The sequence below is a fragment of the Cupressus sempervirens genome, chromosome 4 (genome assembly GCF_028749045.1).
Source record: "Cupressus sempervirens isolate cs-2001-9-10 chromosome 4, ASM2874904v1, whole genome shotgun sequence".
Taxonomy (NCBI): Eukaryota; Viridiplantae; Streptophyta; class Pinopsida; order Cupressales; family Cupressaceae; genus Cupressus; species Cupressus sempervirens.
Window position 1 is genome coordinate 476,357,700 of NC_143121.1, and position 14,744 is coordinate 476,372,443.

The following is a 14,744-nucleotide window of genomic DNA, read 5'->3' on the forward strand; positions in this document are numbered from 1 at the left end:
AGTTCTATAATTCAAATATTGGTATGGATATCTTTTCTCATTGCACATAATTTAAGTTGTCAATGTAGAAGTTGCAAATTTGTCTAAAACATATTTATTGATCGTAGTATGATATTAAGTACTTAGTGCCATATTGGGGACTTTGGCCTCTTATTCTTGGGCTTAAATGCCCAAAGATATAATATTATAACATGAGAACTTAACAACAAAATATGAGCCATCCTATCAGATCACAAGCGCATTTCTAGGATGAAAATTTAACAACAAAATATGAGCAATCCTATCAGATCACAAGTGCATTTTTAGGCAAAAATTAATGCATTTATAATGTTAATTTAGATTCTCACTCATCTACACCTCTACAACCATTATGTGTTAGGCAGGAACTATGACACATTACGTCTCTTGTTTTAAATTGTTAAGTATATACTTTGCCTCTAATAAATTTTGATGGTTTATTAATAAACTTAAGTATCATATTGACAGATTTATAAAAATTTAAGCTGTCAATCAACATGACAAAATTTCGGCCTATCATATGGTTAAAAAGTTGGAAAAAGATCAGTACGATCATCAAATTCCAAGTCTGCTACGAACCCATCTCTCATGCTATGAATCCATTTTTGTGAGAATGAATGGAACACTTAGCTTATTCGACTCTAAGAAATACTAACTTATTCGACTCTAAGAAATACTAACAAAGTTGAAAGAGACTTTTGAAGTGGTCACCCATTAGAAACATAATTTCCGCCGGTTAAACCCACTTCTTAGATCTAGTGAATTTTTTTAGATGACATTCGTAATGAGATCTTGAGCCGCCAACCCCCCTCCGTTAGAGGGATGACATCAATGTTATTTTCGCTCAGTTTTATCATGTAATGCCACGTAGTAAGGATAAGTGTACAGTACAGTACAAGAAATTCTTATCCGGGTAGGGAGTAAAGAGTGAGGTATTCCTGGGGCGAAGCAGACCCCCTCTGCTCTGGCTATGGCTATGGCGATGGCGATGTCAATTACTCTGACTAGTACCAGTAATGCTGGTAGTACCTCTATGCCCAGGGCATTTTCAATTCAGCCGCACCGGCTTCCTTTCCCATATCTTCTTCCTACATCCACCCAGAAACGCACTGGATTGAGACTGATTGCAAATGCAAATGCAAGCGCGGTGAGCGGTGAATTCAGGGTAACCGAGCTGCCACCGATGGCAAAGGAAGAGTTTTATGCTGCCCCGGTGCTTCACATTGAAGAAGTCGCCCCAGGCATCCGATGTGTTGTCGTTGAGGCTGAAATCTCCAGAGAAGTAACTCCCTTTCCCTCTCATCTCTAAAAATTTCGTTGGTTTGAATTAGGGCTAGGGTTAGGGTTAGGGCAGGGCAGTAATGTGATGCATGATTCAGCTGGTGCACAGGGACGATGCGTACAGGAGGCCTGGGCAATTGGCGAGAGTGAGAGTGGGAGAAGGAGAAGTGAAGGTGCCCGTGTGCAGCGCCCCCTTCTCGAGGGATAGCAACTGGAAGGTGGCGTATAAGATGCGAGGGGACATGCCTTCTGGGGCCATGAAGGCGCCCAATTCGACCCTGTCGGTGAAGGCGCCCCTGCATATGCACATTGCTCAGCAACATCTGCCCAATCTCTTCTCTCTCTGCCCGGGAGATCAGCTGCAACTTGGCCCCTTTGATGAGACGTCGGGACTCGATATGCGTCCCCTGCACTTCATCTCAGGGTTTCCTACTGTGCTCATTTTTGCCTCCGGGAGAGGCATTGCGGTGGCAAAGGCAATCGTTGAGGCCAACGAGGGAGACAATGGCAGTATTAGTTTGGGTTTCAGGGAAGAAGTGCGCCTCTATTACTCTGCCCCTGATCCAACCCTCATTGCTTACAAGGTAAACCTTCAATTGCTCTATGTTTTTTTTTTTTACATATTGTTTCTGCATTTGATTGTATAAATATTCTTTGGGATTCGATTGTGTGAGTACTTTTACTCTCTGAATATTCTTTTGGATTTAATTGTGTCAGTGCTTCTTTGAATTTGATTGTGTGAGTGTTTTACCCAATTCAATTGTGTGAGTGCTGTTATTGTTTTTGAAGTTGATTGGTGAATTCTGTTGTTGTTTTGAAGTTGATTGTGTGAGTGCTGTTGTTGTATTTGAAGTTGATTGTGTGAGTGCTGTTGTTGTTTTTGAAGTTGATTGTGTGAGTGCTGTTGTTGTTTTTGAAGTTGATTGTGTGAGTGCTTTTATAGCAATATGAATCTAATAGTGGAACTATTTGCAAATTGACTTCTGGAATCAATGGTGTGAATGTTTCTGCATCAATGTCGATCTATCAATTGTTAAGTGTTTGATTGTGTGAGTGTTGCTGGTTTTTCTAAAGTTGATTGTGTGAGTGTTTTTACAACAAATGAATCTAATATTTCAACTGTATACAAATTTGACTTCTGAAATCAATAGTGTGAATGTTTCTGCATCAATATCAATCTATCAATTGTTAAGTGTTTGATTGTGTGAGTGTTTTTACAACCATATGAATCTAATATTCCAACTATTTACAGATTTTACTTCTGAAATCTATCGTGGGGATGATTCTGCATCAATGTCGATCTATCAATTGTTTAAGTGTTTGAATGTGTGAGTGCTTTATTGAATTTGATTTGGTTGTGTTGTTTCTGAAGTTGATTGTGTGAATGCTTTTACAACAATATGAATATAATGTTTCAACTACTTTACAAAGTGACTTCTGAAATCGATTGTGTGAATGTTTTGCATCAACGTGAATCCATCAATAAGTGTTTTTTCATCAATGTTCTACCGTCATCAGAACAATAAAGAGCATAGCAAGATTAACAATTAAAGGTTACATATCGAATTGTTCAGAGAGCTATTTACATTTTTATTTTGAATTGAGTTTACTTATCAAATTGTTCAGAGAGCTGTTTATTTTTCTGTTTTGAAGTAAGGATTACATATCAAATTGTTAAAGAGTTATTTATTTATTTCTTATTTAAATTAGGGCTTACTTCAATCTGCTATTTGCTTGTGGGCTTCCATACGCTGTTTACTTACAGGCCTCAATTGCCTATGTGCGTCCAGTGTTAATTTTTGTTATGCATTTCAGGGCAAGTTTGGAGAGTGGGAGAAAAGGAAAGTGACAATTCGAACTACTGTGTCGAGTAGAGGTGGCCAAGAATGGGATGGCTTTGTGGGGTCTTTCACCCATCTTTGGGACGAGGATGATATTGAATACAATCCAGAGACAACGGCAGCTATTGTTTGTGTGGAAGAGGATGCGAGGGATGAGTTAAAGGAGCTTTTCTCTGATGCAGAAATTCCAGATAAGCAAGTTGTATATTGGAATCCTGCATTATGATAGAGACGAGTTTAGCTTGTAAGCTCAGGCATCCTATTGCTGCGAAATAGAGATGGGAACTTTGCATACAAGCTCTGGTTTTGACTCAAACCTTTGTTGAGATTCAACTTCATACCATTTAGATGTTCTTGAAATATTGTAGCTCATTTGTAGGGTTTGGTAGGCTTTCAACATCAAAATCAATCTTCTCTAAAAGGAATGCTTGAGAAAGTGTAATGATGAAATTATCATATTCATGTGAATGGCCTCGTTGGTGGAATCTTGGAGGGTCATAACGAATTGATGTGTGGTGTATTCTTGCGTTAATCATTTAATATAATAACATATTGAGCATTGGTATATTCTTGCATTGATCACTTAATAACATATCGACGAATGACATATTTTTGCATTAAGTTTGGGTCATCATTCAATGTGTGTCCATGTTTATTCATCTCCATTAACACTGAATTTTTGGGCATTCACCATTTAGTCAGCTAGCATGTTATCAGTACAGGCTTTTTGTGCTCCAGAATCAAGTATTCGCTCCTAACAAAAAGTTAGTGAACTCCTTAGGCTTGACAGAAAAATCTGTCCGAAACTCATAACAAGTGGTTGAAGCATTCCTCGTTTGACCCCTAGAAACTCACGATCGATAATTGTTATCTCCTTTGCTTGCATTACATGGCAGCTTTATCTGCTCCAACATCTAAAAGTTGTGAGTGCATAATTTTGAAGGTGAAAGAGTTGAATTTTAGGAATGGAAAGTTTATTTTGTGTTGGGTGTGCACCGATCAAGAAATTGTGGATGTTATTGAGTAGCAGGATCGGTTTTTGAAATTTGCAAAGCCAAACACAACACTTTGTCAATCCCTGTATGAGAGAATAGGTTGCTGGCACTTTGTCTGCTCGCTTTCAATACATGGCCATCAGTGTTGAGACCAAAACTAAGATTCAAGTTGCCTTTTCATTTACCAATCCAGTTTAAATGATTTGGGTTTTGATTTTGTTGAATTGAGCTTTTACCTTGATGAATGAGGTCGTGTCTTACCACTTCGGGATAGTGCATTGATATGGTCAAATTGGTCTCATGTTGCTCGAATAATGTTTCACCATTTTCTATATATTGCGTTCTTGTAATTTAATAATTCTTGTTTCCTTTGCATGTATTAGGTGTCATTCTTTTCCAAAAACACTGTGGTGAGATTTATCTCACATATGAAACAAGTATTAGAATGTTTGATTTTGGCTCAATACCATCGAAGTGCACTACTACATCAAGTTGTAGTCTAGGGTGTGCTGCTCTAAGGAAAGACACAAAAGGACTAGTGATTGAGAAACACCTTATGGAAGGATACAAAACTTGCAAGGAAGACACACGTCTCTGAGTAAGGCATGTGAATATATATGAATCAAGACAAACACACCTTTAGACACTTGCTTTTTCCAAATTTCCAACCATTAAGTTAGCCTTGAATCTCTTGTCTCAAGCAACCAACTAGGTTGACTAAACTAGAGGACAAACCTAGGTCGTATCAAGTCAACCACCAAAACATATTTGTGGGGAAAGTAATCCAATCCAAAACATCAATACAAAGAAATGAAGAGGGTTTCCTAAACCGATTTGGGTAGACAAGCAAAGTGTCAACCAATTGCAAACCCAAACAATATTAGTTGCAACGACAATGTTGTTAAGAAATAGTAGTGCAATGTGCACGGATCACACGTAATGTGCTCAAGATAGAACACTAGTTGCAACCATCACAAGGACATCATCACACATCATATATATATATATATATATATATATATATATATATATATATATATATATATATATATATGTGCGTGTGTGTGTGTGTGTGTCTAGACATCATCACATAATAACATGACACATGCTAGCAATGTCATCATGCATATATGATCGTCGCTAAGTCACATATAATCAACTACCTACAACTAAAATGATACGATATGGAAAAAATAATATATTAGTAACCCAATGCATCATAAAATACCTAATACCTAAAGAACATAAATGGAATAAGCATATAAGAGTATATCTTAGATAAAAAGAGCGAACATGTAGCAAGTCATAAACATGGGAGGCTCTACACTTATTGTGACCTAAAAAAAGTATGTCATCAAAGAAAATAAAAACATTACTAAATATAATTTCAAGTAATACTAGAGGGTATTAGTGCACTGGTCAAATTAAAGGCATGAAGAAAATCAAAGCCGACAAATTGACATTCAAATGTTGTTTACTATTTGTCATCCTATTTGGCCCAAATATGATGGTACCTACATGTCATGTCTATCTTAGGGAATAGACTACTCCATGTAGCTCATCAATCGATTCATCTGTATGTGAGATGAGGTAACTATTCTTAATAGTTTTCTTTTTCGATGCCTTGTAATCTATTCACATACATGTAGTTCCATCCTTCTTAACCAACATAACTAAAGAATCAAATGGATCCTTACTTTTTCTTATATGCCCAATGTCAAAAATCTACTTAATTTCCTTCTTAATTGTATCCTTGTTTTTTTAACAATGTCAGTGTGATGTGGCAATAACTAGCTTTTCTCCATCATCTAACTAAATCATACGTTCAATTACCTTATCAAGAGGCCTACCTAGAGGATTGCTGGTGAAATATGTTATTTCTCTTAAATAAAAAATGTTATTGTTAATTCCCTTCATGCTTTCTCTCACCACCCAAGCCAAGAATTGGGTATCCTCAAAACCCTTTCCATGTGAGCATATCGCGTCTGTGATGAGGATAACCTTAACCAAGAGCTTGCCCATCTTCACCAAGCCTTCATCATGAATGGGTACACCAATAAGAAAATTTCTAGAGCTTTTAACCAATCTAAATCTCACTTTCCCTCATAATCTAAACCCACCTAGAGTCATATTTTCCCTGATGCATCCATTCCTTACATTGAAGGCATCTCCCACAAAATCACCAAGATTCTTCTCGAGAGGGGCCTTTGATGCTCGTTCAAACCTTTCTCTGTTTTGAGTAATCGTATCCCCCCCTTAAGGACCAAAGGATTATCTTACTTGACTTAGGTGTCTACAAGATTTTGTACTCATGCGGTGCTCCCTAAATAGGTGAGACGAGATGTTCATTCAACACTAGAATTAGAGAACATAGTGTTGACATTAACCATGAGAAAGCTCTCAAATCCGCCTCATGAGCACTCCCTGTCCACCAAGCATCACATTTGGCTTGAGGACACCCAAGTGCTCTTTAGAGAAGACAATTTCTTCAAAAGGAAGCTTAGAGAAGCGATTGAAATTCACAACCACCCATCCCATCTTAATCGTGGTGAGGGTTGGACCATCAATGCTTCTTGGCATCTATTTTTATCGAAGCTGATATAGTTCACCTTCTTTTGTCTCTCTTTTCTTCCCCATCTCCCTTTTGGTCCTTGGCTCCACCGTTTGGTGCTCATGGCTTTTCTCACCCTTCTTGTCTCGACACCCATTCCTATTGTCCTCTTTCTCCACTTCTAGGTGGATCTACCTCTTTTTTGGCTTTCCTTGCACCCTCTCTCTCTCTGGTCCACCTTCTCTCTCTTTTTCTCTCTCTTTTATTTACTTTTGTGCCTTTTCTTTTCACTCTTGTTTATATTTGCTTGCTTATTTTCTTGCTTGTATGTGCTTGTGTGTGTGTGTGTGTGTGTGTACACACCCTCATATTTTTACTTAGTTATATTTGTACATATAAATTTGCACATATGGATATGTAGATGAATGTGTGTGTGTTTTATATGCACAAGTATGCATAGGTGTTTGTGTGTGTATATATCTGCATGTGCATTTAGTATATTTTCTATTATTGAGTGTATTTATTTATACATGCATGTATATGTATATGTAGAACTGTGGGTATGTGTACACACACACACACACACATTTATACTCATGTATTCATATTCACTCGCGTCCACACACACACACACACACAGATATATATATATATATATATATATATATATATATATATATATATATATATATATATATATATATGTGTGTGTGTGTGTGTGTGTGTGTGTGTATTTGACATTTGCCATTTTTTCTTTTTCTTTTTCTCATTTTTATTTGTCTACTTCCTCTTTGGCTCTTTCAATTACATTTCTTTCTTTTTCTTTTTTATATACATACTAATGCACGCACGCGCGCACACACACACACACGTTGTGTATATTTGTTTAGATTTATTTTTATTTTCCTTATCTTTTAGTTTTTTTGTTACACACACACACACACACACACGTATCTATTAAAGTTTTCTTGTTAAATGTTCTTTCCCTCTGTATCTAGAGAATTTGGTGACCTTATTTATTTTATTTCATTTTCTTATTATTTTGATCTTGTATTATCTCTTCATGGGTCAACGCAAGAAGTTGGGTCTCACTTTTGGCCAAAAAGTGGAAGTGTTTTTCATGTTTTTGAAATATTTTGTCAATTGATGCCAAAATCCGAGCCATTTAGAGATTAAATATTAAAAAACTTCAGAAATAAAAATTATAGTGCCTGGGATCTTCTTTTTAAATATGTAATTTATTTGTATACCCATATGATAGATTGTTTTTTTGGTATGGATATTTAAAAACCACTTTTTCAAAATGTCTGCTTCAAGACCATACCATGCTCATGTATGGACACCGTAATTTGATACAAATAAATGAATTCTTGTGAATCCTTTTAAACAAAATTACCTGACACACCAAAGATTGACGAGAATATTTTTCTTGAATTTTTTAAATTTAAAGGTACCCATTTTACAGGTACCTGTAAACAGGTGCCTGTTTTTTAAATTTAGGGTTGGGTACCCAAGCCAAAAATGGGTGCCAATTTTTAAAATCGGGTACCCATTTTTAAGAGGTCTCATTCCACGGATTTGACTTCTGCAGAATTGCAACCCAACTTTGTGCATTCACCCTCATATTTTTTATCATTTTTTCATGATTATTGTATTTCCTTCTATTACTACTTTTGTCATTTGTATTATTGTTTTCTTTAGTGTTTTCCTTGCTAGTAGTTTTCCTATCTAAAGTTTTGAAACGTTGACGCAAATAAACATTACACACAATCTAATCGAGAAGTGTATCTCTCAATTATAAGATCTTTTCTCCTTTTGTGTCACCCTAGACATAATTATGCACTCTACTACCCACTCCACATGATCATGTCTAAAATTCCTCATCATGTGTTCAAAAGAAACTATACACAACCCTCCATAAGGTATTCCCCTCAACGCCCTACATTATTTCCCTCTAATTTTACTTTTAGCCCCGTGTTCTAAAAATTGAAAATAATATCTTCAAGGGAACAAAGCCATTGTATACTCAATACCACATACACATCGCACATGATACATACATAGAAAACATCTTCTCCAACTATTAACTCATTTATGGAATCATCCTAATGCATGTTATTAGTAAACCATCCAAAATTATCACATCGAAACCATATACATCTAATGTCTTAAAAATTCTCTATGTGCTACAAGTCCCTCATCTATGAAATTTTGAGTAGCACATGGACCTATCAATACCACTGATCATGGCCATGTAATGCTCCTCAAGTGAAAATATTGATTCTAAAATATATGGAGTTGGGAAAGTGTCCCTTCAATCTCCTCTCCATTTTCAAAAGACTCTTCTTCCTCATTTCCATCTAAATCAAATTGTTGGTTTTATTTTTCTATCTGTGATTCTTCAATCGAATAGTAATTGATTTGTTTCCCCTTCCCTTTAGTTGTATACTTATGTCCTAGGGCCCAAGAAACTTTGCATGTGAAGCATAAATTATTCATTCGTAGGTTATTAAATGATTCATTATTAAGTGTAATAATTGATTTCTTCAAATCATTGGAGTATTTTGAGAAAAGTTTCTAATCTTTCTTATTAGGAGAAGACTTGGACTAAAATATGGATTATGGGGCAGCCTACTTGATACTCCTTGTCTTCTTCATATATTCATGCAAGGATGGACAAACAAATTCTTTAATTCACCCTATAATTGGATCCACAAGTCCCTCATTGAACAAGATTGTTAATCTTGTCTCTATAATATGATAAAACATTATTAAAACCATCTAAAAAAATTCTACGTATGCTTCAACTAAACCATATCATTTCAATTGTGTTGACTCTCTAAAGTTCATCACGATTTTTTTTTGGGATAAGTCTCTTAGTGAACTTATTAGTAAACTCATTATATGCATTAAGAGATATGTGGCCCAAAGGTGATAACAACATGGTACCACCACTTATTTACAACATCATCCCAATATAGAGTGGCAAACTTAATTGTCTCATTCTCAACAATAGGTATAAGATCTTGGTAACTTTCCAATTTCTAAACTAGTGTTATAGTTGTGCATTTGTCACTACTATCGAAATGAACAAGTGTAACCTTTCCATAAGTATATCATAACTCTTCAACAATTATAAAGCAATCTCATGAGAGCATTGTACTGCACTTCTTCATATGAAAGCATCGAGTTGGAAAGGTCTAGTTGTTGTACTTGACCCTACTACAACAAGCACACTCTTATCATTACCCTAGTAATTTGTGGAACTATTTTATCCACTCATTGTTTGGTTTCCTTATTTTTTGTTCTTATCTCCATGTGTATTTGTTGTGTTGTGTGTGGTATAATCTCTCCAAATTTAGCAAATATTTGTAACTACATGCAAATCATTGCACCAAATTTCATCTATCTTCAAGTTGGGGCTGACAAAAATATCTTCTCCCTTATCCTACAAGCAACAATGTCTCTAGTAGTGCATTTTTTATCTTTGGGAGGGTCTTAATGTATCCCAATGATACCTAAAATTGGCTCACATTCTAGAACCTATGAATGCTACCATTGAGGTCCCATCTATTCCATATTAAGATATCTTTGTTTCTTTCACTTATAAAAAGAAACATGTCCCAATATTATAGAATGAAATAGAATAGCATAAGGATTAAAAGATTTTTAAAGATATAGTAAGGGAAAAAATTTTAATTGTCAATAAGGATTCTCCCTAAGTTTTCCCTTACTATACAAACACCAATTTTGACAATCATTTGAGAAATCTAAGATTGAAAACTTAAGGAGATGCTATTGGAATGAACACAAAGAATTCCCTTATTGCTAGTTGAGGATGAAAAGCTACATAAAACACTTTTAAAATATACATTACCATTGAAAAACCCATATCATCAATTGCAAGCCAAATCACCAAAAACTTATTTTGTATACTCTAGCTTGTTAGGGTGGATAGATCACCATCAAATGTAGTATAATTTAAAAGAGTTTTTCCTGTCAAGTGACAACAAGAGAATTTTTTGAGTCCTTTTTGGAAGCATCTCCTAAGTTGTCAATTTTAGAGTCCTCAACTATCACAACATATATTTAAATTTTTTTCCATCACTTCATCTATCTTTGATATGTAGCTTCAAAAGTGGACACAAAGGGGGGGGGGGAGAGAGAGAGAGAGATTAAAAACATATCAAAGAGAAATTGAGGGGATAAATTTATATATTTTAAAAGTTGTTGCCTAAATTTTATAGATCTAAAAAGTAGAGTAATCATTTTTTTCATATATCATTCATAATAATTTATTTGGATAAATAAAATAGAAATATCATATTAGAGGAGACAGGTTAGATCCATGTGATACATGTGGGTGAGTTGGTTGGATTCTCTAGAAGATTGCTTTCCTTTTAGCAAGAAGAATATTTACAATTATGATTTGCATGAAACTTTAAAAAGAGATGTACTAAGAATTATAATTTGTAGTAAAGAAAATATATTTCATCCATTTGTACACTTAGTTTACCTTGCCCAAATAAAATGATGAACAATTATCTTCTACTCTTGTCAGAAGTTTAATATTGTAGATTAATAAATGGCCTAATCACTAAACTTTCAATACAAAGTTTTTATATTATAAAGTCCTTTTATTTTTAAGTTACTCAATTCTTCTAAGGTATGTTGATTTGACTTCATTGTAGGTACATTTTGAAATGAGATAGAGATGCATTGTATTAAATATAAATAATTCCCTCATTCATTTTCATCAATCATCTACATGATAGCTATCCCAACAAGGGCTGTAGGGAAACATAGTTCCTGCCATGTGCAGGTAGGGCATGTTGAGTTGATTGATTTAAGTGGAAAAAATTATCACTTTAGAAACTACAATAGTGTAACCATTGCTTTTAAAATACTCAAATCCTTGGGATAAGTCAACTAATTGTTGATGAAATAGGCTAAAAACTTTTATGGTACCCTATTTATAGGAAGGCTCCAATGCTCCAATGGTGTTGTAACATTTAATGAATAAATCAAATTATTCTCAATCAATGATACTGTTTTCCTAAAAAAGAAAAATCCTATCATAGGTAAAATGAAATACATGAAATTTTTCTATTTAACAATTTGATTGGTTATATTAAAAACAAGGCTGTAAAGCAGCTAAATTCCTACCAAAATAGTGGCAGGATTGTTTAAAATTTGCTTTTAAATAAATGTGTGTAATAGATAAAATTAATTTTAAAGTTTATATTTACTTTTGTGCATTAAAGCTAATTTAATTTATTTATTAAATAGAATTATAATATTGAAATAATATTATTTCTAATAAATATGAAGGATATAATTTTATTAATAACATATTTATATTATTTTATTAATAACATATTTATATTATTTTATTAATAACATATTTATATTATTTTAAAAAATAATTCATTTGATTTTATAGCTCAATTGAAAAAATAAAATATTATTAAAACTTATAAAACTATATGAAATTTTTTTTTACATTTATTTGTGAATATTAAGAAATTCTAAATCTTTGGTACTATATCATGTTTAAAAAATGTATGTCTCATATTTATTTAATTTCAATTTTCATTGGTGGATTAGGCTCGAATGAATGAAATAGAAATAAGATAAGTGTGAAATTCTCAACATAATAAAAATGTATAGTTTACTGTATAAAATGAAAAAAAAAATCACTTCATTCTGGAAAAAGGGCTATTATTACTAAAATGTTTTAACCAATGAAATCTTATAAAAATATTCTACTACAGGAACTAATATTAATCAGAAATTAATGTCTTAACCCTTTCCTAATCAAAGGTTAAGTGTGGCTGCAGGAACCGTGCTCTTGTCTTTAATCGGGGTATATTTAGTTAGGTATGGAATTCAAATTTGGTGGATGAGTTGCGGGTTTGGTCAGTTCTTTTAGCCAAAATTACTAAAGTCCTTTACATTATAATTAGATATAAATTGATTTTCAACCGTCGGTGGTACAACACAAAAATTGAATAGCAATTTTGATAGTTTAAGGAATGAGTTCAAGTGTACTAGAGAAAATGCACATACTTGCATTTGACATCATGGCATGGCCTACTAGTACTGGAAAATATTTAATGTTAGTTCTAATGTCAACAATTTGAATTGCCTAATTCTAGTAAAACACTATACTTGAACTAGAATGCATCTTTGAGTTGGTTTTACAAATTTAAAATTATGAATTTTTTTTTTTTAAAACATTAAAAAAAAAATCACTTCACTTCGGAAAAAGGGCTATTATTACTAAACTGTTTTAACCAATGAAATCTTAGAAAAAAATTCTACGACAGGAACTAATATTAATTAGAAATTAATGTCTTAACCCTTTCCTAATCAAAGGTTAAGTGTGGTTGCAGGAACCATGCTCTTGTCTTTAATCAGGGTATATTTAGTTAGGTATGGAATTCAAATCTGGTGGTTGAGCTGTGGGTCTGGTCAGTTCTTTTAGCCAAAATTTCTAAAGTCCTTTACATTATAATTAGATATAAATTGATTTTCAACCCTCAGTGGTACAACACAAAAATTGAATAACAATTTTGACAGTTTAAGGAACAAGTTCAAGTGTACTAGAGAAAATGCACTACTTGCATTTGACATCATGGCATGGCCTCTTTAGTACTGGAAAATATTTAATGTTAGTTCTAATGTCAACAATTTGAATTGCCTAATTCTAGTAAAACACTATACTTGAACTAGAATGCATCTTTGAGTTGGTTTTACAAATTTAAACTTATGAATTTTTTTTTTTTTTAAACATTTAAAAAAAAATTAGTTCATTTTGGAAAAAGGGCTATTATTACTAAAATTTTTTAACCAATGAAATCTTAGAAAAATATTCTACGACAGGAACTAATATTAATAAGAAATTAATGTCTTAACCCTTTCCTAATCAAAGGTTAAGTGTGACTGCCATGCTCTTGTCTTTAATCAGGGTATATTTAGTTAGGTATGGAATTCAAATTTGCTGGTTGAGTTGTGGGTCTGGTAAGTTCTTTTAGCCAAAATTTCTAAAGTCCTTTACATTATAATTAGATATAAATTGATTTTCAACCCTCGATGGCACAACACAAAAAATGAATAGCAATTTTGATAGTTTAAGGAATGAGTTCAAGTGTACTAGGGAAAATGCACATACTCACATTTGACATCATGGCACGGCCTACTAGTACTGGAAAATATTTAACATTAGTTCTAATGTCAACAATTTGAATTGCCAAATTCTAGTAAAACACTATACTTGAACTAGAATGCATCTTTGAGTTGGTTTTACAAATTTAAATTTATGAAATTAAAAAAAAAAGAACATTTAAAAAAATCAAATTATTTTTTAACTCAATTCATAATCATCTATAACTTTAGAAAATGTACTAATACATTGTAAACAAGTTCTTAAAGAGGGTTCTCTAGCAATGGAGGAGGTCTAGCTAGGAACTAGGATTGCTCTTTCAAAATTTGAATTGGTTGGTTCGCAGGTAGGCGAGAATCTGGTCAGAGAGAATCTGGCAGGAGGAACCGAGACCCTCTAGATGCTGGATGGGGTTCTGAGAAGAATGTTGGGATAGAATCCTTGGCTAACATGGACAATGGAAAGATCTTGTGTGAATCTAATCCTTTTTGTGCTCAATCAAAATTTAAAATATTTGGTTCGTAGGCAGGTGGGAAATTGGTCAGAGAGAATCTAGCAGGATGTTCTGTCCTTGGAGGATCTATTGGGGGTTTTGAGAAGAATTTCAGGTCAGATTCTCTGGCCGACATGGATATTGGAAAGAAGTTGCACAAATCTGGTCCTTTTTGTGGGGTAGGCAGGTATCTAGTTGGAGAGTATCTAGCAAGAGGAATCGACCCTCCAGGCGCTAGAAGGGGTTATGAGAAGAATGTTGGGACATAATCCTTGGCCGACATGGATAACGGAAAGATCTTATGTGAATTTGATCCTTTTTGTGCTCAATCAAAATTTAAAATATCTGGTTCGCAAGCAAGCGAGAAATTGGTAAGAGAGAATTTGGCAAGATGTTCTGT

The 14,744-nt window shown here is 33.9% G+C and overlaps 1 protein-coding gene across 1 annotated transcript; it reads left to right on the plus strand.

Annotated features, from left to right (window-relative positions):
- The first annotated feature begins 952 nt into the window (after positions 1-952).
- Positions 953-3,705, plus strand: LOC149562026 (fruit protein pKIWI502-like). The gene is made up of 3 exons (XM_089825565.1): positions 953-1,300; positions 1,398-1,883; positions 3,115-3,705. Exons 1-3 carry the CDS (start codon positions 989-991, stop codon positions 3,364-3,366), a joined length of 1,050 nt encoding a protein of 349 aa, XP_089681691.1. The 5' UTR covers positions 953-988; the 3' UTR covers positions 3,367-3,705.
- The last annotated feature ends 11,039 nt before the right edge of the window (positions 3,706-14,744 follow it).